General features: G+C 38.8%; 3 protein-coding genes and 1 long non-coding RNA gene across 4 annotated transcripts; 2 read left to right on the top strand and 2 right to left on the bottom strand.

The window, feature by feature from the left end:
- Window positions 1-4272: 4272 nt before the first annotated feature.
- LOC147512187 (F-box/kelch-repeat protein At3g06240-like) lies at window positions 4273-4890 on the top strand. The gene has a single exon (XM_086598676.1). The coding sequence runs from the start codon at window positions 4273-4275 to the stop codon at window positions 4888-4890; it is 618 nt and encodes a 205-aa protein (XP_086454802.1).
- Window positions 4891-5651: 761 nt separating this feature from the next.
- LOC147512186 (putative F-box protein At5g04010) lies at window positions 5652-6571 on the bottom strand. Its single transcript, XM_086599451.1, has one exon. It carries the CDS (start codon window positions 6565-6567, stop codon window positions 5773-5775), a length of 795 nt encoding a protein of 264 aa, XP_086455577.1. The 5' UTR covers window positions 6568-6571; the 3' UTR covers window positions 5652-5772.
- A 963-nt stretch (window positions 6572-7534) lies between these two features.
- Window positions 7535-9599, bottom strand: LOC147512185 (uncharacterized). Its single transcript, XR_015217146.1, has 3 exons — window positions 9575-9599; window positions 8419-8489; window positions 7535-7686 (listed from the first exon to the last, which is right to left on the bottom strand). It is a non-coding gene; the product is annotated as an uncharacterized LOC147512185 (long non-coding RNA).
- A 17072-nt stretch (window positions 9600-26671) lies between these two features.
- Window positions 26672-27307, top strand: LOC147512184 (uncharacterized). The gene has a single exon (XM_086598674.1). It carries the CDS (start codon window positions 26672-26674, stop codon window positions 27305-27307), a length of 636 nt encoding a protein of 211 aa, XP_086454800.1.
- Window positions 27308-27520: the final 213 nt, after the last annotated feature.

Here is a 27520-nt window from a genome sequence, read left to right as displayed (position 1 = left end):
AATGTTCTTTACCCGATTTGATGTAAATCGCTTACCACCCCAACGGCGAAAAGCAATATCCGGCCTAGTACACACCATGGCATACATCAAACCCCCATCGCGGATGCATAAGGAATCTTTTTCCATCCGACTCGCCATGCTCACCCTTAGGACACATCTTTTGGTCATGCGAACCGCCACCAAGCGGATTAACCGATCGGGTTTTGATCCATGTTGAATCTCTTCAACACCTTTCTCAATGTAGCTTTCGAGAAAGCCACAACTTTCCACTCTTTCTCACACGAAGTGATCCGTGATCCCAAGTATCTGCTTTGCTTGACCCAAATCCTTCATCTCAAAGGACTTACTCAAGTCTTTCTTCAAATTTTGATATCTTGTTGATGTTTGGGCCAACTATCAACATATCATCCACATACAAAGAATAAAGCACAATGAAATCCCCATCCGAAATCTCTCAACAAACGCACAATGATCGGAAGCAGACTTTTGTATCCTTGCTTCACCATAAAGGAGTCAAACTTTATGTACCATCGCCTCTCTGCTTGCTTTCAACCCATACAAGCTCTTTATCACCTTGCATACTAGGTGCTCCTTGCCTTTGACCTCAAACCCTCCTCGGTCGGGTCCATGTAGACATCTTCTTCAAGGTCTCCATGAAGAAAAGCCGCCTTAACATCTAGTCGCTCAACCTCTAGGTTCATACTTTGCGCCATACCCAATACCACCCTGATAGAAGTCATCTTCACTACAGAGAGAAAATCTCATCAAAGTCAATCCCTTTCCTTTGACCGAATCCCTTCACAACAAGGCGAAGCTTTGTGCCTTGGTGGTGGATTGTTCTCCCCTCATGCTTGACTTTGTATATCCACTTATTCTTGAGAACTTTTCTCCCCGGGGTTTCAACTAACTCATAAGTGTGATTCTTATGCAAAGAATCCATCTCGCCATGCATGGCCTTCAACCACTTTTCTTTGTCCGTACCTTCAAGTGCCTCTTGATAGTACATAGGTTCTCCACCATCCGATAGTAAAGACGCACGCATGTGGTGGATACCCGTTGAAGCTTTTGTCTCCTCTCTCCGCCGCCTCCTCCTTGCCCCATCTATCCGGGTGCCTCGTGAGGTTGCACTTCGCTTGCTCGTGGTGGTTCATGCATCTCATCTCGCATCTTCTATACCAATAGGTTCTATCCCATCATGAGCAATAGATTCTCATCATGAGCTTCAAACTCATGGTTCTCTCAGATTCTCAATGCCTTCTCGTGACGCTCCACAAGAGGAACTTCGGGGGTTCTCAATCAACAAGATCATCGTGAAAGCTTGTAGCTTCACCCTCCTCAAAGTCCGCTATGGTTTGGTCTTCCAGAACACAACATCTCGACTTCGATTACCTTCTTGTTAATCGGATCATGAGTTTGTAACCAAACTTTTCATCTCCATAACCCGTAAAAATGCACCGCTTGGCTTTGTCATCAAGCTTGAATCTCTCATCCTTCGAATATGCACAAAATGCCCCGCACCCAAATACCCTCAAGTATCCATAATCAACATCTCTCGCCGACCATACTCTCTCGATAATCACTATTCGTGGGCTTTGCCGGTGACAAAGTTGATCACATGCACGGGTCAGACGCATTGCTTCTACCCAAGAGCTTCTAGGTAGCTTTTAGAGTGAGATAGCATGCATCTTATCCTCTCTACAATGGTACGGTTCATTCTCTCGCTATTCCATTCTCATATGTGTCTTGGGAACGGTCCCGCTTCATGACGAATCCCATGACTCGCAATACTCTTCAAATGGCCCAATGTACTCACCCCCATTATCCGAGCTTAATACACTTCAACAACTTCCCAGCTTCTTTCCACCATGCCGTGGAATTTCAAACACGCCAAGTACTTCATCCTTGGTCTTCGACTATAGGCCCATATCTTTCTTTGACGATCATCAATGAATGTCAAGAAGTACGGCTCCCCGGTGGACTTCACTCATAGACCACATAAGTCCAGGGCACTAGTTCAAGGACGTTGTCCTTTTCAGGGAGACGGAATCTTTGAAAGACACCCCTGTGGTTGCTTTCCTACCAAACAATGAGTACATGTATTTAAATGTGTACCTTTAATGTCCGGCATGGCCTTTGCTTAGCAAGAACTTCCATCCCTTTTATGCCCATGTGACACGCCTTTGGCCACGCTCGTATGATGAAGTTTCTTCACAGATTCGCTTCGCTTTTACACAAACTAGCCTGTGGTTTTGTAAAGAGAGCAAGTTTTCTTTCCTCCGGCCGCTACAATGGAACCTCTCGCCAGCTTATACCCCGCTACTAAACGAAGTTTACAAAGCCATCATCATCTAATTTCCCAAAAAATTAGGCTTAACCGTATGTCGTGGACATGTCTTACATCCTTGAAGTGTCAAGGTGTAGCCGACATTGGTTTCTATATGAACATCTCCAATGCCTATAATCTTCGAGACGCCATCGTTACTCCATCCTCACTTCACCATATTCACCACAACCGTAGTAGTGAAGAATCCCCGCGGCGTGTGACGGATAGATGCTCCCCAGATCTATCACCCACTCAGATCCCGACATGAGGTACTCGACAAAGACACACCACAACCGACACAATTCCCACTAGGTCATCGACTAGTGCGGTAGTATCTCCTCGCCTGGTTTTCGCTCCTCCGCACCATGTCTTCATGTACACGCTTATTCTTCTCATCCCTCTTCGTTCTCGCGACTCATATCCGGCGGGCCTTTGGTGGCACAATAGTAACATTGCCTCTCTCTCTTTGTGAGTTCTAGCTTCACCCCTAGATTTACTTCGCCATCACCTCTAGAACGAGATGGTTTTCTCGCTTCACCTCTCCCCCGCTTTCTCTCGCGGAAAAGGACCTCCGAAAGTTAGAAGAGCCGCTTCTTCCACTCCTTCTAGTCTCCTCATTCAACAAAGACGGTAGCCATCTCCATGGTAACAATTCCATCCTTGGTCGCTCCATGTAGAGAAACGCTAATGTCTCCCAACTTTCGGGTAGAGAGCCTAATAGAAACAAAGCCTCAACTTCGCCTCCCAAATTGATCTTCATCAAATGCATCCGATTGATGATATTCTCAGACTTCATTAAGATGCTCGCATTGAAGAACCTTCTTGGTACTTCGTGGTTCCGCAAACTTCTTAACGACTAGCACTTTGTTTCCACCCGACTTCCTCTCATAAAGGTCTTCGAAGTTTCTTCCATAGATCGGGGTCAGTAGTCCTCTGGGCCACATGGTGAAAGACACCGCCGCCTATCCATTGTCGAATGTACCCAATAGCTTTTCTCACAAGCTTTTTCCACTCAAATTTCATCGCCTTTTCCGGGTTTTACTCCCTCATTCTCAATGGAAGTGCCAAGTCCTTTGCAAGATAGCAAGTCTTCCATCTTGGCTTTCCAGATGGTGTAGTTCTTCCTATTCGACTCATCATACGAAAGTGTTCACTTTAATGGTCCATCTCTACAAGTTATTTAACCTCAAATCTTCTCTCGTGAATTTCACAAACACCTTCCTCGACAAAGATTCGATAACACCCTAGGCTATTCTAACCAAGGCTCGATACCACTTGTCGGGATTACACCAATACCAATCGGTTCCCCACTACACGAGTAACTTGTATGAACACACTTCAACTCTAGATAAATCTCAAATATCACAAACTACCTATACTAACATGCCCAACTCGCTAAACAACTATCAACAACAAATAATAATGTAAAGCAGCTTAAACAACAAACCACAACACAAAGATTTACCGCGGTTCGCCAATGATGCCTACTTCCACAAGAGCCCTTTTAATAAAATGGGAAGGAAGATTACAATCTCTCCTTTACGCCTCTCACCTTACTAGATCACTTTATCTCTTTACAGTGGTTGTATCTCCGTAAAGAAGGTTATCTTTTGTTTTAGTCCGATTCCAATCCTTCCGACTTTGTTTGGTTCTCATAGCTTAGGTTTTTCCAAAACCTTGATTTTTGGTTTTATCTCCAAAACCAAATTCGGTATCGAAGCAAAGCCCACGAAAAAATAGACTGAAAGCGCTGGGCGCCACTCGAGCGAAGTCGCTACCAAGACTGGAAGTTGAAGCTGCTGGCCACTTTGAGCTGGTCGCCTCTATGTTATCGAACTCGAAGCGAAGTCGCGCGCTATCGAGCTGGCGAGGTCCTCGACTTGTGCGCACCGACCACGCCCTCGAGAACACCTCCAGTTTCTCTCCTCATGTGAGGGATAACTCCAACAATGATCACGACTAATAAGACTTATTTATTAGATGCATGTGATTATTGGGGTTCTTGTAATGGACTACTTTGCATAGGCGACAAACAGAACCGTCTAGGTTTATGGAATCCATCTACTAGAGAATACAAGATCTTACCAAATAACGGTCCTGTTTTAGCAGATCCAGACTACAATACTTTCATGTATGGTTTTGGTTACAATGTAGCAACAAAGGATTACGAGATTATAAGAATCGCGACTGTTTACAGAACTAATGGTGCCTATTATTGTACAAGGAGTTGTATATACTCCCTCAGATATGATCGGTGGAGAAGGATCAAAAGCCTCAACTATGAAGTTCCTAATGGACAGAAAGGTGTACTTGTTAACGGTTCACTTCATTGGATGGTGAGCACTCAATGTAGCACAGCAAGAACTGCATCTTATAACACACTCATTGCTTTTGACTTCACGACTGAAAAATTTAGAGAGGTGAGACGGGAAGACTATGATCTTGATGGCTTGGTCAGCACTAACCTTGCAGCGTTGGATGAGAAGCTTTGTACTGTGAATAACTATCACACTCATGCCCGTTTATGGGTCATGAAAGAATATGGCGTCATGGACCATAATGGCTAACATTGTTGCCGTTCCTAAATTGTCAATAAATGTGTTATTTGGTAGCGTTACGCTCTATCAGTTATGGTAAAGCCCTACTACTAGAGGATCACAGTAGTCTACTTGTGTATGACATTAAAAACCAAACTGTAACGAGATTTCCAGTTGAAGGTTTTCCAGAACATTTTTTCGGAACAATTACAACCTACGTCGAGAGCCTTGTGCCCTTGTTCCTCTGCATTGACAGAATGTTGAGACATCCGATAAATACAAGAAAGGGAGCATAAGCCCAAAAGCCGAGTGTGGTAACATTGGAAAAACTATGCACATGTTCTTAACTAGCCAATTTCTGTATGAATTTGTCGTGAATATCCTCGTTGATAAATGAATTCTATCCAAAATTTACTTCCATATTCCTGGCGAATTCTCTTTCCAAAATAGTTCATGGTCATGGACATTATTTTTGAATTCAGTTAGTGCAACTATGTTTTCTTGAGAATCTTCAGTATGTTCTGTGTTTGTTGTTCGGAGAGTTCATATCTAATTCTTACACGGAAATGAGTACCAGCCGAGGGTATGGCCGTATGGGGTACGGCACATAATGTTTGAAAATCTAGGACACGGAGAAGATGGATCCGGAGTTGTGATTACAGATTACAAGCAAAATAAATACGAGTTAGTTCCTCTTCCTATTCTCAAATGTCTTGATGGCATCGTTCATATGAGCAAATTCCAGTTCTCATTCCTCAACGCTACAGAAAACATGTAAAGGGAGAGAGAGATTTCGATTCAGGCTTTCCATTTATCCTGTACACAAAATGAAGGCCCTTTTACATTAATTAAGAAGCCGAAAAGAACACAAAACAATATACAGGCAAGCTACAAAAGTTCCCACAAAATATTTCACGCAAGAGAAGGTAAAAGAAAACGCTGCAAGTATCTAAGAGCATCATCAACACTCAAATACCTCCAACAATTTTCACGCAAAAGACCCACAGTCACTTTCTCAACTTTCATCATCTTATTCCTATCTTTAGACAAGCTAAACAACCTTAATTCTGAAACAATATTGCTCGCCCCCAACGAAAAGCAACATCCTTTCAAAGGAAGTTCTTCCATAAACCACCGCTCACTTCCAGAAATAGTCCCTTTCTTTCCTCTCTCTTTACAATCCAATGAATCCATAACCAGAGCAACCCCTTTCCAATCTTTCAACACAACACTCCATTTCACTCTCAACTCATCTAACAACTTAAACGTCATCGAAATGCCACTAGCATGTACATCAAGATCAAATCGAAAAAGCCCGCTAGAATCGGGCATTATATCTTCTCCAGCTTTTGTAAGAGAGAAAATATGAGAATCACCATCAAGTACATCAATAGTAAAGAAAATATCATTCATTGAGATATATGGCTTCTGGGGGCGGACATGTTTGCACATTGGAGAAAGATGGCCTAGAATGTAGAGTTTGCGATAAGAAACGGTAGGGTGCATGACATGAAGATTGAAAAGTGAAGGGTAATGAGCGAAACAATGTGATTTCCAAAGATGATCTGATGACATTAAAATTGACCATGTTTTGTTCACACATGATGTATTTGCCAAAGCTTTAGGATCAAGATACTCAGAAACAAGATGAATGATTTCCCAAGAAGGCGGCTGACAAGAATATTTTTGCTTCAACAAGTTAGACATGGTTTGAACTGAAGGAAATTATTCTGGGGATGTAAAGATTTATACAGTTGGATTGTGGTTGCATGGGCATATGTTGCCACGTTAAGAAAACCGAGTGACGTGGTTTTTGGTCAAAGTGACATGTGTATATGTGAGCTTTTACGGAGAGAGAATTAGAGACAGTGTAATTTTTTTTGATAAAGAGACACTGTAATTTGGTCTCAGGGTGCTCGCAAAATGCTGTTATAATATTTCGACACGAAGAGTTCACGTGTATTGGGCAGGTTAAATTGTGCTTAGGCGTGTCACGGCACAGAATTTAGTGAGGCAGCACAATTTGTGTTATAAATGGAACCTTAAATTGACGCAACCCGGGCCATATCCTCTTTATTATGAACCTACGCTTTTAGGAATGCTGATCAAATTGCGTATATGATTTGCTATTAGAAACACACTTTTCGTATTGGTATTCCAAGTAAGTTTAGCATCTATATACACTTACCAACAATTCAAACCAGAGCTCAGGTTATATAGTAATGTATAATGCAGAACATGGTTTTGGCAGAAACTATTTTCACATACTATACAAGTATACGTTGGTAACAAAAAACACAAACCATGTTGTTTAATTTATTGTTTAATCCATAATACGGAGTTACAGAATATAAATTAAAAATCAAGTGAAATGAGATTGTTACTGAACTTTTTCTAATACAGATTACACACTACATGAATTTGAGGACGCATCATCCACACGTAGGAGACAAACTGAAAGTATCAGTAGAGTAATCAGCATTGTAAATCCCAACTTTGAAATAAAGATCATTACCAGTTACTGTAACTTTGTCAATACCTATCCAAAACAAGAGAACCTTGACACTGACACCTACTAAATCAGTAAGCTTGTCATTTGAGATGTTGCCTGTTATTGTAGACTTATATTTCAGATGGCGACCTGCAATGTGTACATTACAGCTCCCTTTCAAATAAGCTGTAAACTTCCCACTTTGGTCTATTTCATACCCAGTGATCCCTTGAGGTAAGAGTCCCACTGGGAAACCATATGATCCTAGGACGTCATAAGCAGATAGCACGGTGGCTGATGACGATGTAGTTGGTAACAGAGTTATGCAAAGAGAACTGAGAAAAAACAAAATCAGTGGAGACATGGTTGTACTATTACCACTGTATACAAGATACAACAATTACAGTTGTCTGTTAAATACGGTTAAATAGGGGATTGGGTACAAGAAGAACACATCTTCTGCATGATTCAAACCATACAGCAGAAAAACTGCCTAAAAGTAATACCAATACAAGCAATTACTCAAACGACACGCATGTATTTTGTTTCCAGCGCGCAAAAACTACTGCCAATCACTATTTCCGTAAATAAACTCTGTATTTTTCATTTTCATTATGCTCCCTATGCCATCCATATTTTTTCCAGGGACTAAATTTTGTAGATAAAAAATCCAGAACATAACGGAGGACTTGTTTTATTCTATTCTATTCTATTTGTGTGTTTCAGCGTGTGTTTGTATTTTTTTTGTTAATTTTTTTCACATTTTTATGAGCTCGGTACAAAGTAACATGTAATTCAAACAAAACTGTGTTGATTTAAGTAGACGTGAACTTTGAGGAGTTAGTTAATAGGGAAAAAGTATTATTTTCAATCGTCAAAACAGGGAAGTGAGTTGCAAAGGCAGGTAAAAAAGCAATCGACATTGTGAATGAATTGATATGGAAAGTGAAAGATCTCGAAGGCGAGCTAGAGGTACAACCAGACGAGGGTGATAAGTACTTTGGCAATAATAACGATATGAAAAATATTTACCGAGATAAGCTTAATCAAAATGGATGGAGCTGTACCTGAACCTGAGCCTGATCCTGATCCTGATCCTGAGAAGGTGTCACCAACAGAGGAGAGAAACTCCCAAGTGCTGAAATGTGTTCAACTATGTCAGAGAAATATTATAACTATGCATCATAGCCATTCAAAGTACCAGCTGAAATTGCATCTTATACATATTCGACAAACCCTCATGGAAACTACTAAAATGAAACAATGCCATGTACAAGATGCAATTTCAGCTGCATGGTACTAGATTAAGGTGACTGAAATTGCATTTTGTACATATTCGACAAACCCTCATGGAAAGTACTAAATTGAAACAATGCCATGTACAAGATGCAATTTCAGCTAGTGTTTTTCCCTCCACTAGATTAAGGCGGTGGAGATATAAATCTGAAGAATTCAGAAGTGATTCATAAGGAGAACTATTTGTATTTGAAAAACGACAAGCTCTGAATCCTCTTAGTCACTGGAGGGAAAAACAAATCTCATCTAGGTGTTTACCGATGAATTCTATGACATAGTTAGTCAGTTAGTCCTTCCTAATCAGCATAAGATTTATAATCGAGCACATTTATGTTTTTCTCTTTTCATTTGTTTACTTCTTATTTTCCTTTTCGTAAACACCAATATATGAGAAGGCTCTCATATCAACAGAGAAAGATCTGATGATCAAAAGAAACAAGAGCATCTCTAGGTGGTGGCAAACAACTGCTTTTGCTACCAATTTGACAAAAAACCCTGAAAAACCAAGGTTGCTGGCAAACTTGTTCTTCACAAACTTGTTTGCAAATCTGCCTCCAAGGTTGCGGATACGGCATGCCACTTCAACTGGTGCGGGACATTTTTGTTTGACATTTTGAATGGTTTGCAGTTTTGCACACAACTAGCCAACTAGGCGCCACTCCAACTGCGCCAGGACTTCTTTGTACTATTCACACAAGTGGGACTCGCGCGTGGGTAGGCTCTATACAATTTTGTGATTTCTACTTGCAACCACCTAGTAATTGGCATTGATTTGGCACTGCAAACTTGTTTTGGTAATTGTTATATGCGCTAAAATTTCAAACTTTATACTAAAATCTTTGCAACTATAGTTTGTATAACGATGATCACTTTCAAAGCATTTCACAGATATGAGATATCATAGATGGAGTGTAACTCTGAACTCACCTTACAATATGGGACAGTGTCTAATCCGTCTTTTTGGGAGAAGCATGGGACAAAACCAACTGCAGGTTTCTCCTGTCTGTCCTCATCTTTTTTCCACTCCTCCTTCTCCATCTTCCTCTCCCACTCCTCCATCTTCCTGGTTTGTCCTCATCTTTTCCACTCCTCCTTCTCCATCTTCCTCTCCCATATATCTAGCCTAGAATATGATCTTTAATGCAGCTGCAGACTCCTTTTAATCTGTCGGGTCTATGATTTGGTGGTTTGACTCATTCGAGTGCCCGAGATTCTCACCATATATCTAGCCTAGAATATGATATTTTCGCTGGAAGTAATTTTAATATCGGCATATGACCCGACAGAGTTGTGAAATGGTTCAAATACCAACCAAATAACCTTTTGTCCACATACCTCTCGGCCCAATATACAAGTTATTTTCCCCCAGCCGTCTACTTATTATAGGGCAGCGATGCCTAAGATAAATTGAACTGTCGCATTTCCAAAGTTTCTTATTTTCTTTAGAATGAACTCTGGAACTTTAAAACAAGTGAAGAATATTAGAAATGGTAAAATAATGAGAAAGAACAAGAAGAAAATAGTTGTGAAAGAAAAAAAGGAACTGGTTTGAACTACCTCAAGATGTAATGCTTCACATATTTTTATATACTCTATAGATGCATTGATTTGCGTTGTGGTCAAGACTATTTTAATAATGACTATATAAAATTGGCTAAGGGTAGCGTTAAGTAGAAGTTGTGGGGAATTGGTGGAATTCTCTATAAAGGATTTCGGCACCAATAAGCTTATGGAAATTGCTATCAAGGAATCTAGATCGTCGCTTAGAGCTCTACGACTTGTATCTTGTGATTCGCTGTTAGGAAAAATCCTCAGTTGGAGGAGATTGAACTGTGCACTTCTCATTATTTGGAAGAAACGATTGAAGCTGTTGCGCATTCTTGCCCACAGTTGAAATCATTTCGATTGAATCACCCTTGATGGAGATTACCAGAAATACCTTGGTTTGAAGATTCTGCAGAGGATAATGCTGCTCTTAACATGGAGGCATTGTTTATTGCGAAACATATGTCTCAGTTACGCCGTCTCCATCTCTTTGGAAACTTTTTGAATAACGATAGTTTGAGAGCAATTCTCAAAGGGTGTCCCTACATTGAATATCTTGATCTTCGCCATTGTTTTAGGCTCAAGTTGAAAGGGCGTTTGCTGAAAATGTGCATCGACAAAATCACGGAGTTAAGGCTTCCTGACGATCCTACTGATGATTTTGGTTCGATGAGATGTTCACAACTTCACATGATGAGGCTGGATTAAAGCCCAACTTTTGCTCTTAAAGACCTTTTCTAGGTATGTCGGCATACACATCATCATATTTTGTTCCTTAGAGTTAATGTATTTCAATTCTAATCTAATTTATGACTTTTGTTTGGCAACCTTATGATTCCCTGTTATTTGCGTCCACGTAATGAAATATCTTGAATTCTTTGTTAAGAGGATATCCTGTTAGCAAGTTATTTGCAATTGTCACATAGCAAATTTGCTAGTGGCAAATGGTGACAAAATTCGCACAACTCTTATCAAACATAGTCTTGATATGTTTGTTAGTATATCTTGCTAAAACTAGATGTCTTCGCCCAATGCATGCTGTTAGTGTTGTGACTGCATTATATTAAACGTGTTAGTCAGATACGTTATCATGTGGCTTGCTAGTTTCATATTTAATATAGCGCTAGTTTTACTAGTAATGGTAATGCACGTAGATGAGTCGGCCTAGAAATGGGGATGGTGGCGCGAGTTTTCACTTTTGATGGTAATGCACGTAAACTCGAGTACCATAATAACACACTAACGTAACATGTTTTAGAAGTCTTCAAGTTTTAAACTATCAAAGCAAGGAGATTGACGTATATGATTTGGGTGATTATAACGACGTGTTTTTCATTACAAATTCTTCGTTTTCCATCTCAACTTCAAACCTTCCTTGAATTCGAGCGCAGTTGCATATACATCACTGATGGCCATTTTGAATGTGACACAAAAAATATAAGTTATATGAGAGAGGGTTTGGTTACAAGAGAAAACTGTTCCATTTTATCCCAGTCTCTGACTGTTTTTAGTTTTTAGTGTAGTTGCTACTGGAAAAGAATGCAACATGTTCTGTGTTATGACTTGATATTTGACTTCTTGTCCTTATATAGCAAATTTAAGTGGATGTGATAGCCAGGTTATTTCAGTATTTGAGTTTAGCTCAAGTCACGCTACACATAATGGGGCGTGTTGAGATTATTATTCTCACACTGGCAGTTTAAAGACTAGCAATTAGTACAGATTTTCCAGGGGCCGCTCCACCCATTGCCAGTTGTTAAGAATTGGATCCTCAAGAGTTCAATAGTGTGTTCGGTCAGGTCCAAGTGAGGATAATGTGAAATCGGTTGTCAGATAGCTAAACATATGTCAATTGATCTTTTTATCTTTCTGTAGGCAACATGAGTTTTTAGCTCACAATACTAGGTGATGCGTAGAGTCATGCAAATATTGCTTCTTCAAACTGTGGAAAGTTGTTAGGATTTTATAAGGAGAAAGGATTTGGATTATGTGAGCCATTCCGCAAATAAATCACCTTCGAAGTCCAACAATACTCTTATTTATATCCTATGACTGAAGAATGTAAAGTATTTTATAGATGGCTGAGAACCTAGGCAGCGCATTTCAATGACCATATCTTGGACGGAAGTTCATACATGTCAAAAAAAATTAACTGCTGCTGAGGGAAAGGAGCAAGAAGCTCAATGAAAGACTATGTGCTCGAAGTGCTCTTGTTCCCTTGATTACGGTAATAAATTAATAATCTTTGCCGTATTCATCAATTCCACTGGGTGATTATCATGATCATCATTTTTCGACTTTGAAGCATATATCTGACTTCTAAATTCCTGCACTATATTTTAAAGATGAGTAGACTTCCAAGATGCCATTGTTTATGTTGTGGAGTGGAAGCAGCAACTGAAAGATCTGCTAGGGGCAGTCTAAGAATCCTAACGACACTGAAAAAATGCAGGTTTAGACATGAAGGGTTGAGGCCGATTGGTACCTGAGGAACACAAATGCAGGTTTCTCAAGGAAATAAAAAGGAGCTTGGGTTCTAGTATTAATAAAAGTGCAGACTAAGTTTTTATTGTAGCATTTTAGCTCCTCGAAAGACATTTTAAAATTCATGTAGGCAAAGGATTTGATCCTCAAATAGGTGGAGAACATAAAGGTTTATGAAATCACGATAACAACGTGCAAAGAGATCAATGATTTGCAATCGGTTATCAGTCGGGGATGCTCATAGTTTGGCGTTTCTAAATTTATCCCAAAGGGCCCATTGCCGTACACAGTTTTTTTTTTTCCGTTACTAGAACTTTCCTTTCTAAGAAGAACTCTTCTTTGAGACGGAGTAGTATTCGAAAAGTGGGAGGAGATAAGCCCTATCTGTGATTTTCTATTTTATTTGTGGAAGACTAGAACTGTTCTCTTAAATTGGTGCCTATGGCGAATTGGTCCGAATTACCAGAACACATCATTGATCTCTTTGCACGTTGTCTACATTGTGTTGAAGATTTTGTGAGATTTAATGCTGTTTGCAAATCCTGGAGATCTGTTGGAGAGCAACGACAGCTGCAGCGGCTTAACAGTTTTGCTCCTTGGCTGATGCTCTCCAAAAGGGCGAACGACCAACGTGATAACCAATGCTAATAGCTATGAAGGAATGCGATTTTTTATAGTCATTCCACTGAATCTCTTTTCAATATTCAACTACCAGAAGCTCAAGGAACAAGATGTTGGGGATCTTCATATGGCTGGTTATATACTACAAGCATCGATAACAAAACCCATCTTTTAAATCCATTAACCCGGATTCAAATATCTCTTCCATGGCAACCATTTAGCCAAACCATAATGAAAGTTGCTTTTGCATCGGATCCATCTTTCTGGGTACTCCACCTACATCCCTGTCCAACAATTATCGTGTAGTTATATGGCTATTGGTGGAGAAGGATGTAGACTTTCCTTCGCTTCTCAGGAGATGAAGTTTGGACACACCTAGAAGATCCATATCGTTCATACCATGATATCGTGTTCTATAATGGCCATTTTTATGCTGTCGATTGTAGTGGAATGCTAAGGATATGTGAGATCGAGCATCATCATCAACGCATTTCTAAAATCGATTTCTAATGTGACAGTTGACAAAAAAATTGACAATTTTCGTCCCCAACGCGCTATCAAAACACCGTTTTTATTTTAACAATTGTCAAATCCGAAACCAAATTAGGTCAGAAATATAGAAGTGACTTGCACGGGACAAGTTGTCCCGTCCAAGAGTGGGGCGGGACAAGTTTTGCCATCCAACATTTTTCCTTTTTTTTTAAATAAAAAATTAAAACTTCTCGATTTTGTACCATTGGACTTTTGTACCGTTGGGCCTTTGTATGAATTGGATTGAAATGAATTCGACTGGCACGGGACAAGTTTACCCGTGCCAAATAAAAAAAGTTTTGCACGGGACAAGTTGTGCCGTCCAGAAAACGAAATCAAATTTTCAGATTTTTTGCATTGATACTTAACTTTGATTTGGCAATTTTATTCGCTGAAAAACGCTGACGTATCACAGCCAATTATAACAATGCGTTAAGTTGATGATGCTCTTAACTCACAGGAAAACAATAGATATTGCACCTCTTCTGTTGAGGATAAAACAACTGCGGAAACAACGTTATTCACTACAAATAGATAAACCTTACACAATGATTGATCATTCTCTCCAGATAAGACTTCAACACCCTCCAAGTACTATCTCAACACTTCTCAATATCACAAGCATATAAAGTAAATAGAGAAGATAAAATCATACTCATACAAGACCAAGTTTTACGTGGTTCGACAATTTGGCTACGTTCACACGGCGAGCCTTTGATAGATTAGATGTACTAGATATATACAAGATTACAAAGAGGAGCACTCAACACCCACTTAGAATGTATCACTCACACTCACAAAGAATGTTCACTCTCTTTTCTTCTTGGTTTAGTTCTCTCACAATCTCTCTCACTTAGAAAAAGATTTCTCTCACAAAAAAAGGTTAAGTTTTTTAAAAAAAAACTTTCCTTTTTGTACTGAACCGAAAACGATCGAAGACTATGAATTTGGTGGGGCGCGTGCGCGCCTTGGGCAAGGCATAGTAGAGCGCGAGCGCACCCTCTACTTTTCCAACTTCAACTTCCAGTACTGTGTGTGCGTGTGCACCCTCTTCTCTGACAGCAAAAAACGAACAGTACTAAAAAACAACATTCTCCACCTCGGTGAGGTTTTAACATATAAAACCGAGTCGAACACTATTCACTATCCACCAAGAATCACTAGTATTCAAACCACATCTTGAACTCGCCATCAATCGCCCTGAAGGGCCATGCCCACAAAGGGCTATCTTCACAGAGAGTCATGCTTACTAAGAGCAATCACGCCCATGAAGGGCCATGCCTATGAAATGCATCAATCAACAATGCATGAGTCTCCACCGTTTGTGGAGTACCTCCAACCAATGTTGGAACTTAACTCCATAGTGAACCTTCTACAACCCAAAACCGTCTTGCCCTTAGGCAATGAAACAAATTCCCAAGTACAAAACTTGTCACGAGCCTGCACCATTTCATGCATATCCACCGACCAATCTTTGCAATGACCATCTCTAACAACTTCTTCGAAGTCGTTTGGTTCATCAGCCTCAATATTCAGTGCGTAGGCAACCGAGTCCGATCAACCATAATGCTTTACTGGCTTATCATGCCCATACTTTGTAACTTGTTTCACACTTCTCTTTGGCTTTGATCTAGTCAAAGCTTGCTGCTCAAGTTGTTGTAGCTCTACTTCTTGTTGAATAGTTCTTTCATTAAGAACCTCACTCTCTATAGCATCCTTTGACTCTTCCATCTCAATCACTTGAGATTCTATAGAATCACCACTATTTCCAGCCTTCTCCGGCCTACTAAAATGTAGCACCGAAGTCTCACCAAAGATAACCTCATTGCTGACCAGGAACTTGTGGTTCTCAAGACACCACAATCCGTATCCCTTTCCTCCCTTTGTATAGCCCAAAAATATAGCTTTCTTAGCTTTAGAATCAAGTTTACTATCCTTCATGTGGTAGTAAACACTAGATCCAAACACACGCAAAGTATCATAATCAGCTGGTTTCCCTGTCCACACCTCATAAGGTGTCTTGTAGTCTATCGCTGGAACTTGTAATCTATTATACAAGTAACACGCCATGGCCACTGCATCTGCCCAGAACTCTTTGCCAAGATTGGCATTGAAAAGCAAACACCGAGCTTTCTCAAGCAACATGCGATTCATTCTTTTTTCTGCTAACCCATTTTGCTGCAGCTTGCCCTTCACTGTCCAATGTCTAGCAATACCCTGTTGGGCACAGAACTCCTTGAAAGGACCATAGGTATACTCAGTACTATTATCATACCTCAAAGTTTTCACCTTTCTTTCTATGTGTTTCTCAACTATTGCTTTCCACCTTTTAAATGTCTCGAAAACTTCATCCTTGGACTTCAAGATATATACCCACACATAGCGTGTATAATCATCAATAAAAGAGACATAATACTGGTTACCTCCCTTAGAATCCACTCTAGAGGGTCCCCACACATCTAAATGCACATAATCCAGGATGCCTCTCGCCTTGTGCTTGTTTGTACCGAACTTGACTCTACACTGCTTGCTATAGACACAATGCTCGCAGAATTCCATACTTGGTTTCTCCAAATCTTTCAGTAGCCCCACCCCACCACTACTAAAAAAAAGGCTTGTTGTGTCGGTTTTTAAGTGACACAACAAGTCTGATGTGTCGGGTTTTTTTGATTTACAAAGCGACACAAGTAGTGGTGACACAACAAGTTTATATCAAACCGACACAATAGATATAGTACTTGTGTCGGTTTTTAAGTATAAACTGACACAACAGGTATACTACTTGTGTCGGTTTTAGCCTTGCACAACTATAAATTTGCTCTGGGGAAAGCACAAACTGACACAAGAAATAAAGTTGTTGTGTCGGTTCTTCTTTAAACGGCACAAAATTGGATCCCTTCTTGTGTCGGTTTTAGTGGATCACCTGTTTCGAAAAAAAAAATAGAGAACAACAATTAACCTGTATAAAATCATTGCCATCCACATCAATATAACACAACTAACAATCTCAAAAACAATTTTATTTCATTACTAAATAATTTCATTATTCAACGTAAGTTTACAAACAACCAACCGACCAAAATACAACTTCAAATGTTTACAAAACTTGCAAAATAAAATTTATTCAGCCTAGCCTAACACCATGCAAGAAAATGACTTAACGTCTAGCATATCCATGCATCTATTCAGTCATCATAGCCCCGATCTATTAAGTTCAATATACAAAAAAGAAAAAAAACAAACAAAAGAACTAGTTAGATTCAATATATCGTAAAGCGACAAAATCCAGTATAGTACATCAAGAAGAACTAGTTAATTGGTAACAATAAAACTACGAAACCAATAACAATTAGAGGACTCCGACCTCAAGATTAGACATATCAATTCTTAGAAACCCGAGTTTACGACAAACCAATAAAGATTAGAAGACTCCTCATAATAACAATTCATCCATGAGAATAGTATCAAGGCTGAACTAGACTATAAGAACTCTTCCCTTCGTGAAGGATACAAAAAGCTTCTATGTCGTGATGCACTAGTAGATAAATCCTTAGACGTAAAATACTAGAGTCGATGAACTCATAAAAAAATGTTCGTGAACTAAATTAATAAGGCCTATTAAGTTGCTAATATATATATATTCAAGGTAACAAAATTAAATTCAAGAACTAAAACTTGTAAAAATGATGTAGACAATAAATACTTACCCACGATTTTTAAAAAAAGCTTTTATGCCGGATACAATGCTTGGGAAGCAAAACAATCAAAAACACCTTAGAAAAAAACCAAGAAATGTAGAATTATTAGACCTAGAATCAACTCATGATAATGAATCAACAAACTTAAACTACAATTAAAACACAACAAATGCAAATAAGTCTCAAACACACGCAATTCTTGAACATTGAAATTGATAACTTAGTGTTGGGTAATAACAATACCAATCGATCCCCACTACACAGATAACTTGTAATATGAACACATTACTACTCCAGACAAACTCTAAATTTTCACTTCAACCAACCTAGCATGCCCAACTCTCTAAACAGCTATCAACAACAAATAATAATGCAAAGAAAGTATAAAGCATACCACAACACAAAGATGTAACGTGATTCGGCCAATGGTGCCTACTTCCACAAGAGTTAATCCTTTTATAACATGGGAAGGAAAATTACAATCACTTCTCTCAAGTCTCTTCACCTTACTAGATCACTCCTCTCTCTTTACAGGCTTTTCTCTCTGCAAAGGTTTTCTCTCAATCTTGATTGCTTTCAAAATTGGGTTTCAATTTCGTGACTTTTTTGTTGGCTAGGTTTTGGCTTCTTGTGTTAGGTTTTCCAAAACCTTGTTTTTGGTTTATATCCCAAAAAACTGATTTGTGGTTACTTGCAAAAATAGACATGGGCGGGCGCGCTCTCGGCAAGGCTAAATCTTAGTGCCATACCCTCAAGAGTCTGTTCGTGAGAGGCTGAAAAACTATCTTCTTTTCCAGTATAGTAACAAGGGCGCGAGTGCACCTTGGGTTTTGACCAATCTGAGCGCGCGCGCACTCAGACCTCTTCACGCGAAGAGTCTTGATTTCTCTCTTCTTCTTCCTCATCCTCATGTTAGGAATAACTCCAACACTTAGGACGATAGAAGAACGAAGGTTCATACACTAGACCATACAATAACAAATAGAATATGGTATATGTCCCAAGCACTGATAGCATTTAAAGGTGCACATTGCGAGACAAGAAGCAAAACCAATGGACTTCGTTAAATGTCATGCATCCAAAATAAACCATGTAGGTAGCTTTTGCATGTTTAGAAACTAGTAAGTAATTGTCGCACCCCAAATTTCATAATGACTGATTACCAAAGACACATGGCATCTACAGTCATTATGAAACTCAGGACGTGATTGGACCAACTAAGCAAAACCAAAACTAAACAAAGACAAAAAAATCTTACAAAAATTTCGGTAGTCTCCTCTGTATTTTCAACATTTCATAAACTTAAATTCTGTCATAACCTAAAAATCATAACAATATAGATATCTCATTGTTTAACCCAGTTACTTAACCGTCTGGACGAAACCCAGTTCTCTAGCGCGTCTAAAATATACTAAAAACATTGTATAATTTACATCATGACTGTTAGTTCCTTTATATAGTGTGAGACGTCCTTTTATCAAAGTAATCTAACAAATAAAATAGATTTGCCTTGTCCAAAAATCTTTATATGGTAATCCACCCCTACAAGAAGGTTCATATACTTACCATGCATCTTGCAAAGCATATTTTAAACAAGTGAAACTAGTTAACATATCCAAATTCATTATACTATCATACACAAAAATCCCTAGCTACGACCACGATAGTCACTTCTACACACTGCTGTAACTGACACATATATCCATGTGTCTCCCCGTATAACCTGATCCACTCTCGGTAACAGGCATCCATCGTTGTCGGGATATCGACTAAGACCACAGAACGCTGAGAAGATAGGATCTATACGTTGGCACGTTATATATCAAATCTTAAATATTACAACAGCCACTCTTGGGCTAAGAGCAACACTTGGGCCAAAAATATATAATCACACCTTGGGCAGTACAACGTAACCAAAGAATTTCCTAACCCTACACACCTTAGTGATCAAGCAAAGAATTTTACTACTCACTACACCCCAAAAGATTCACCCGAGGAATTTTTATACAATAGAATCAGTCATTACATGACTTTCATATCAAAAGAGTCATGGCGGACTAGGGATTAACACACAAACATACAATTATGAATATTTCCTAAACTAGGTTCATACACATAAAAAGTGAACCTTGGTGCCAGTAGCTATCCCATGCTTAACAATCCAAACAATATAATGTAGTTAAAATTGTAATCTGCAAGCTTTTTAACCCATAGCTATAAACAACTTTTCCCAAAATCCAAAGGTTCTAACATGAAACACTTTAAGCAAATAAAGCCTTGCCGATGCTCGACCATAGAAACACCCAGGAAAACCAAAGTATCTTAACATCAATAACATAAAATTTATAGTTCTCATATATGTATTATTCAAGATACTTCAAAACAAATAAAAATTAGGCATATAAACACTTCAAGCAATACATTGACTTTCACACAGGGTTACCATCGAAAATATAAGCTTACCCACGAACCCATATCTAAAAAAAACTTGACAACAGAACAAGCGTGACTTCGAGTAACTTAATATATTTTCATCTCATAGATCCAAATAAACTAAGTCAAACAATTAACAAATAGAAAAAAAAAAATCAATTATTAATCCATTTAAATTTATAGACTACTCACATTAAATTGAGAAGCAAAACCAATTCCTACAAGTGAATTTGAATTCTCACGCTTCGCTTTGTCGTCAACAACAACATGGCTACTTCTTTCAATTTCCTCTTATTCTCTCTCTCTCTCCTAGGGTTAACAATTATCACCTCAAAATAAACTCCACAGATTCGAAATAACAATTCCATGATAAAACACAAAGTGATTTCTTCAAATAGAAAGCAACTCACCTATGAAATTCTTGAAATTGAAGCACGAGAACGAGAAAGGGAGGGTGCCGAGCCTAGAAAAATGCATGCTCAATTCAGAGAGAGAGAGAGAGAGGGAGGTGGGTGTGAGAAAGGAGACCGTCTGTTTTTGAAGTGGGATGGGTTTCGGTTTCGCGAGCCTGAGATTTCAAGTTTTTTTTCTTTTGATATCTTCTCCATAGGGGTAGCGAGTGTGATGTGTCGAGAACAGAGAGATGTTCAAATTTTGAAGAGTTTTTCTCTTTCTTTTTTCTGTGAGAGAGAAGAGAGGAGAGAGACTTTGATCTGAAACAAGAAAAAATAGAAAAAAAAAAGAGTTAACGTGCTGTCAACTATGGCCAACCCAGCACCTAAAACCACATCCATAACCAACTTCTAAAATCCCATTACAAATGCTAAATCATTAACTCAAGGGGACTACACTTTAGTATACCCAAAAATGTCAAGGCCTTAAGTCTCGACATACACCGACCCACAACAAATGACGACCAATTGATAGTACTAAAGCGCTAGTTCTGAACATTTCAATAGTTCCAGAGGATGCTTACTAAAATCACAAAGACAGCGGTGAAAACGGTTCGTAAAACTTAACGGATTTGAAACGACAAAGATATGGCCAAAACAAGATTTAGTTCATATGACACCGAAATTATACCGTACTCACTCGCCTCTATGATTTGTTTCGCATACGTATTCAAATCTTCCAACATAGTTGCAGTCCTAATACTGTTGTTGAAATAACCATAACAAAGCATAAATAATCTACCACAAGCCACAAAAATAGTTCTACACAATTCTAAATGCATCATAAACTATATTAGAAAGACTGTTTATTATACATGGTTATAAAAATCAGCACTATGCATGAACTAAAGTCCAACAAAATCAAATGTAATATAACACAAAGAAAACATGATTAAGTATTGAGTTAAATCCCTAGCATGCTCGTAACACGGTGGAAGTAAAGAGGAGGAAACACCTACCTCAACTTTGAGCAACTAATGAGATATACAACAAATAACAACTAACCCACTCCAAAACCAACAAGATGATGAGGAAATTTAAGAACTCCAGTCTCATTTCACAGCAAATTAAAACCAAATAGTCCATATGCAGAAATTCTAACATGCACAGAAACAAGAAAAGCACGAATTAACTAAACACCAATTTAAAAAATCAGAAACTTTACCTTAAATAGATATTGCTTGGATAATTAAGACTCAAATCTTCATTTCCTACAGATATAGCGAACAAACAATCACTTTCCAAATCCCACCAAGAAAATTAAGTTGTAAAATATAAACACCCCCCCCAAACAAATTTCTATCCTTCTAATATATTTAGGAGGCAAGTTTGAATTGAACTTACCATGAAAAAAATCAATCATAAACGTACAATTCAACAAAGTACACATGGATTAGTCATTATTCTATCTTTTATACACTAGCAGTAGCCACATATATCTTAATCATCCTCACATGCTTGCAAAGTTAATTTATACAGACTTTCCAAGATGCACACAAATATAGCACTTATGAATTTTCCCAAATCTATTTTTGTTAGTAAAAGATCAAACAATTAAAAATAACAAACTGATCTAACAATAAAATTTCACACCTTTAATACTAATTTAGCCTACAATTTGACTCTAATCACAAAAAATGAAAATTCAGCTACATAATAACTTGAAACAAAAAGAAAATTAAATTTACTTGGAAGTAGAAGCATATTCTGTTAGAAAAATGGTTGTAATTATGAAATTCGTCAAAGCCATTTTTCTTCTCTTCTCTCTCTCTCTGTAGAAAACCAAAGTCTTAAACCGTACCAACATAAGAACATCAATTCAAAGACAAAATCTTAAACCGTACCCTAATTACATTGAAAGAGAGAGGGATATATATATATATATCAAACAAATTAACTAGTAATAATCTAGTAAAGATCAATATATAGGATAAAAGGAAATTCGATACCTTTCATGCACACACAGATTTACAATGAACCCTAGAAATTAACTGACGCGTTGAAGAATGGGGAACGAAGAGGGTTTGATTTGCTAGGGTTAGTGTTTTGTGGTATTCAAATTTTGAAAGTGCGAAAAAGATAGAGTTTTTTTTTCTGCCGAAGAGGAGAGAGACAAAAATATTTTGGAGCGGGATACATCAAACATTTCACTGCCGAAATTTTGATATGTCGGCCTCATGAAGCATAAAAAACACTAAACTTAAAGTTTTCACCCAAGCGACACAACAACTTGTGTTGTAGTGTCGGTTTGAGTAGAACTGACACAATTGAAGAACTTGTAGTGTCGATTTTCGATGAAGTGACACAACAAACCTGATTCTAATACAAACAAACCTCAAACCGACATAAAAAGTTGATGTGTCGGTTTCCCACATACCCAACACACCAAAAATCGATACAAAAACCCTTTTTTTAGTACCCTCACTTGCACAACTCAGACAATCCCTTTTGGCTCATATTCCCAAGACGCATATGTCACAATTTTGTGCACTCAAAATCATTACCACATGTACCCACTGCTACATCGCATATCACTGTACTACCCAATAAAGTATACAAGTTTTCACGTCTTTGACCCTTCATAATGACTAAATAGCCACTAAGGATCTTTAGGACTCCACCATTTCCCACAAAGTTGTGGCCTTTGAAATCTAAGGTACTAAGAAAAATAAGGTTTTTCTTTAGCTCAGGAATATGCCTCACATCGGTTAAAGTACTCACTATACCATCATGCATCTTGACCCGAATAGTTCCAATTCCTACTATCTTACAAACAACGTCATTACCCATCAAAACGGAACCTCCACTCAAGTTCTCATAGGTAGCAAACCACTTTCTATTTGGACACATGTGGTAGGAACACCCGGAATCAAGAATCTACTTTTCAATCATGTGGCGTCTTGTCTAGACACCAAAAGACTTACATCATCCCCATCAAAGCCGGAAGCAAGACTTGCTTCACTAACATCCTCATTCTCAAACTTACCACTCATCTTGTTACTCTTTTTCGGGCTAGAGCAATCACATAGATAATGCCCCTTTTCCTTGCAATTGTAGCACCGTACATATTTTAAACGCTTCTTAGAACTACCCTTCCACTTGCTTGTGGAAGTCATCTCATTCGACATCACCCTCATCGTCTTTTCTTGTGCTTTTTTTTTTTTATCAAACTTCTCTTGTTCAAACTTTGCTATTGACATCTTGGGAGTCATTTCTACAAGTCACATAAAGTAACCCACAAGAAAACTCACTCGAGAATTTTATCAAACACTTTGTCTACGCAAATTCCGAGCACTATGGTTCTTCACCAAAATTCAAAATCCTAGGTCGTAAACCTGGCTTCGATACCAATTGTTGAGGATAAACACAACTGCAGAAACAACGTTGTCAACTACAAATAGATCAACCCTACACAAGGATTGATCCTTCTCTCTAGACAAGACTTCAACACCCTCTAAGTTAGGGGTGTAATACGGGGCGGGGCGGGTCAACTGCAGGTCAAATAGTGATGGGTCGGGGCGGGGCGGGTCTAGGAGATACAAATCCAGTAGTCCTTGACGGGGCGGGGCGGGGCGGGGCGGGTTGAAGTGTCATGTCTTAGTACCATCACCCGGCCTGTTGGGTCAGCCTACGGGACGGGTCATCCGGGTCGGGTGGAAATTATCATTTTAACCCAATTTCACCAAAAAAAAAAACTTTCTAATTCTGCAAGTAATATATTTCCAATTCACAACATAGAGAAAAAAATAGAATCAATCAATAAAAAATAGAGGACGTCTATGGTGCATCACGATGTAATTTGTCTTGCAGGGACATCTAGCCGCTCACAAATATTACGCCTTGCAATACACACGAACCCCCTGCCTATATGAGTGGCCCAGAGGCCTGCGTATGGGTACACCCTGCGCACACTAGATTTTCGCTAAAAAATAAACAAAAATAAAAAAACTTGAACTTGAACCCAAAACCATATTTGTAAATTTGAAACTTTTTTCTCCTGATTTACCATTTGTAAATTGATTATTTTCCATAGCATGATAAAATAAAGATGTTAGCGAGGATCTATAGTACAAAACAATAAAATATAAACTAAAAAAATTCGAAATTAATACAAGGATGAATGATTTATCTTCTCCTTGTATTAATTCGAAATAAAAACTAGGTATTTATTTCAATTCATTAATGGTGGCCTTTAGTGGGCGATTTTTTCATTAAGGGTATATTTGTCTTTTAGCAAAAAAAGATATGGAAAAAGAAAAAACAAGAGAGAATGAGAGCGGGATTCCTAGACCTAATAGGAATTCAAACAATGACGAGGAATCAGAGGAACTGGAAACTGAGTTCGAGAGAACTTATGGTAAAGGATCACTTGAAAAAATGCTACAGCGAAGAATAATGAAGATACATGATGATCTTTTAAACCAGAGAGAGGATGAGGATGAAGTAACAAATGAGGAGGAATTCTTAAAAGCAAGAGAAGACCCAAAAGTTCGCAGACAGGATGAATACGATATCGAGGCGACTATGGATTTACAGAGAAAGGCGGCTAGAGGTTCGAATGGAGATGTGGAATCGAGTCATACAATAGCTGACCTGGGAACCATGTGCCCTACTACTGAGGGTACAAATGAAACATTGGGAAAGTCTGCGATAGATAGTCAGAAGCATCAGCAACCCACAAAGAGTTCATGGGCAGATGTTTTGGGCAAGAAGACGATGGGGAAAGATGAGTTGGAATACATACCACCAACTGTAGAGAATGGGAAGCAAGTGATTCATATCAAAAGCGATCAGTTCACCGAGTACAACAAGAAATTCGAGAACCTGATAGTGGGATCTTTTGTTGGTAAAAAACTTAACTTTAATTATGTGAAGGAGATTGTTACCAGAACATGGGGCTTGAAAGGGTTTTCAATGAAGCCATATGGGGATGCAATGTTTACATTCAAGTTTGATCGGGAGGAAGATAGAAGGGAAGTGTTAGATATCGGATCATTCCACATTGCAAGCCAACCGCTTGTTTGGTAAGGCCATGGAAAGTGTTCGTGGAAGTTAACGAGAGAACTTAAAACAATACCAATATGGGTTATTGTCAAGGGTTTACCAATGGAGATGTGGAATAAGCAAGGGGTTCAAAGTTGCAAGAAGTCTTTGTGGGCATACCAATGTTTACGCATTGACAAGTTAACAGAGAACATGACGAGAACAAGTTATCGCTACAAGATTTGTGTAGAGGTGGACACCAAGTGTGCATACCCGAGAGCATTCCTCAGTTTTTAAGGGCTTTATAAAGTCTCTTTTGAATACAACCGGAAGCCACCTAGATGTTCAGTTTTATGGAGTGTTTGGCCATTTGGAGCATAATTGCCCGAGGAGAGTTAGCAATAAAAATACCGATCTTGGTATGGCTAAAGAAGGATAATAAAAGAAGAGGAAGAGGGAGAGAATACAAGCACAATATGTAAGGAAAAAGGTGAAATTGAGAAAGGAAAGCTCATGAGGTACAAGAAGTACACACAAAGGAAAGAAGTGGAGAATACCGATATCCAAGAAAGACAGATAGTTGAGGAAGGGAAATGGGAGACCCCAAAAAGGAAGCATACAATCGAGCAAGGAATGATAGTGAAAATGAAAAAAGACAAGAGTATCGATAAGAATGAAAAGAGTAATGAGCGAATAAGCGGAAGAGTTCAGGGAAATTGAAAAGAGTAAAATAACAATCGCCAGCCCCGGAACTCATACAAGACAAAACATTTCACGGGAGGTAATCAACACAAAGGAAGTAGCAAGTAGTGCTAAGAGGAAAGAGGGTGCCAATAATGGCTCTCTAAAACAAACTCACCTCTTTAAATGATGAATGTGGCATCTTTGGAATATCGAGGGTTCAATCAGAACTTTAAGCATAATGAGGTGAAGGAATTAGTTAGGAAGGATAATATTAATATTATGGCATTGGTGGAAACAAAAGTGAAGCAAGGAAACATGGATCGCGGTGATTACCAAATGCTTTCCAGTGTTGAAGCGTGAGAACATAACTATGAGTTTAGTGACAAAGGGAGAATTTGGGTGGTATGGGATACACAAGTATGCATAGTGTCTAATGTAATCAAGAGTTTGCAAAGTGTCTCCGATGGAAGTGACACTTCTGAGAATGGGAAGAATTTTATGCTCTCGCTTATCTATGCGAGCACGCATCTTATATAAAGGCAAATCTATGGGATGAAATGAGTAATTTTTCATTCACCTTTCAAAAACCTTGGATGGTAATTGGAGACTTTAACTCAGTTCTACATTCACATGAGAGGGTAGGGGGGCTACCAACGAGACACCACCATTTTGCAGACTTGCTGCAATGTGTAACTGCTACAGACCGATATATAAAGTTTAAGGGGAATACGCTAACATGGAGTAACAAGAGGATTGATAGAGCATGGAGGAAACTAGATAGGGTTATGGTGAACGCAGAGTGGTATGATGAGTTTGAAGACTACGAGGCTGAGTTTCGAAATCCGGGAACAGTTTCAGATCATTCTGTCATGGTAGTATACTCGGCACAGCAGAGACAGCAAAAGAAGAGAACGTTCAGGTTCTTTAACTTCTGGGTCCGAGAAGAAACTTATAAGGAGGTGATCAGGAAGGCTTGGGGAACTGAATTTAAAGGAAACCCTATGTACATCCTAATGAGAAAATTGAAACAAGTGAAGGGTGATTTGATTGTATGGAATAGGCAGAGAATAGGGAATGTGGTTACAAGGGCTGAAATAACCAAGAAGGAGCTCTTAGATGTACAAACAAAGCTACAGATAGACCCACTAAATGTTTCGCTCATCAAAGAGGAGAAATCAGCCATTCACATGCATGTTAAAGCGGGCATTATCGAGGAAAGAGTTCCATAGACGAAATCTAGAGATCGATCCATTGTCCTTGGGGATAGCAACACCGCTTTATTTTTCAAAACAGTTCAAGCAAGAAGAAACACAAATAAGATTACCTGCCTTTGAATGAACAAGGGAATTTGATAGATGATGTAAATCAGATTGAGAAGAATGTGCTAGATATTATGAGAAAGTTTACAAACCCGAAGAACTTGCCGGAAGTGAATTTTGATG

Source organism: Coptis chinensis, chromosome 3 (genome assembly GCF_015680905.1).
Source record: "Coptis chinensis isolate HL-2020 chromosome 3, ASM1568090v1, whole genome shotgun sequence".
In the NCBI taxonomy this organism is placed as follows: domain Eukaryota; kingdom Viridiplantae; phylum Streptophyta; class Magnoliopsida; order Ranunculales; family Ranunculaceae; genus Coptis; species Coptis chinensis.
Note: the sequence above shows the minus strand (reverse complement) of the source record. Positions and strands in the feature narration are given on the sequence as shown.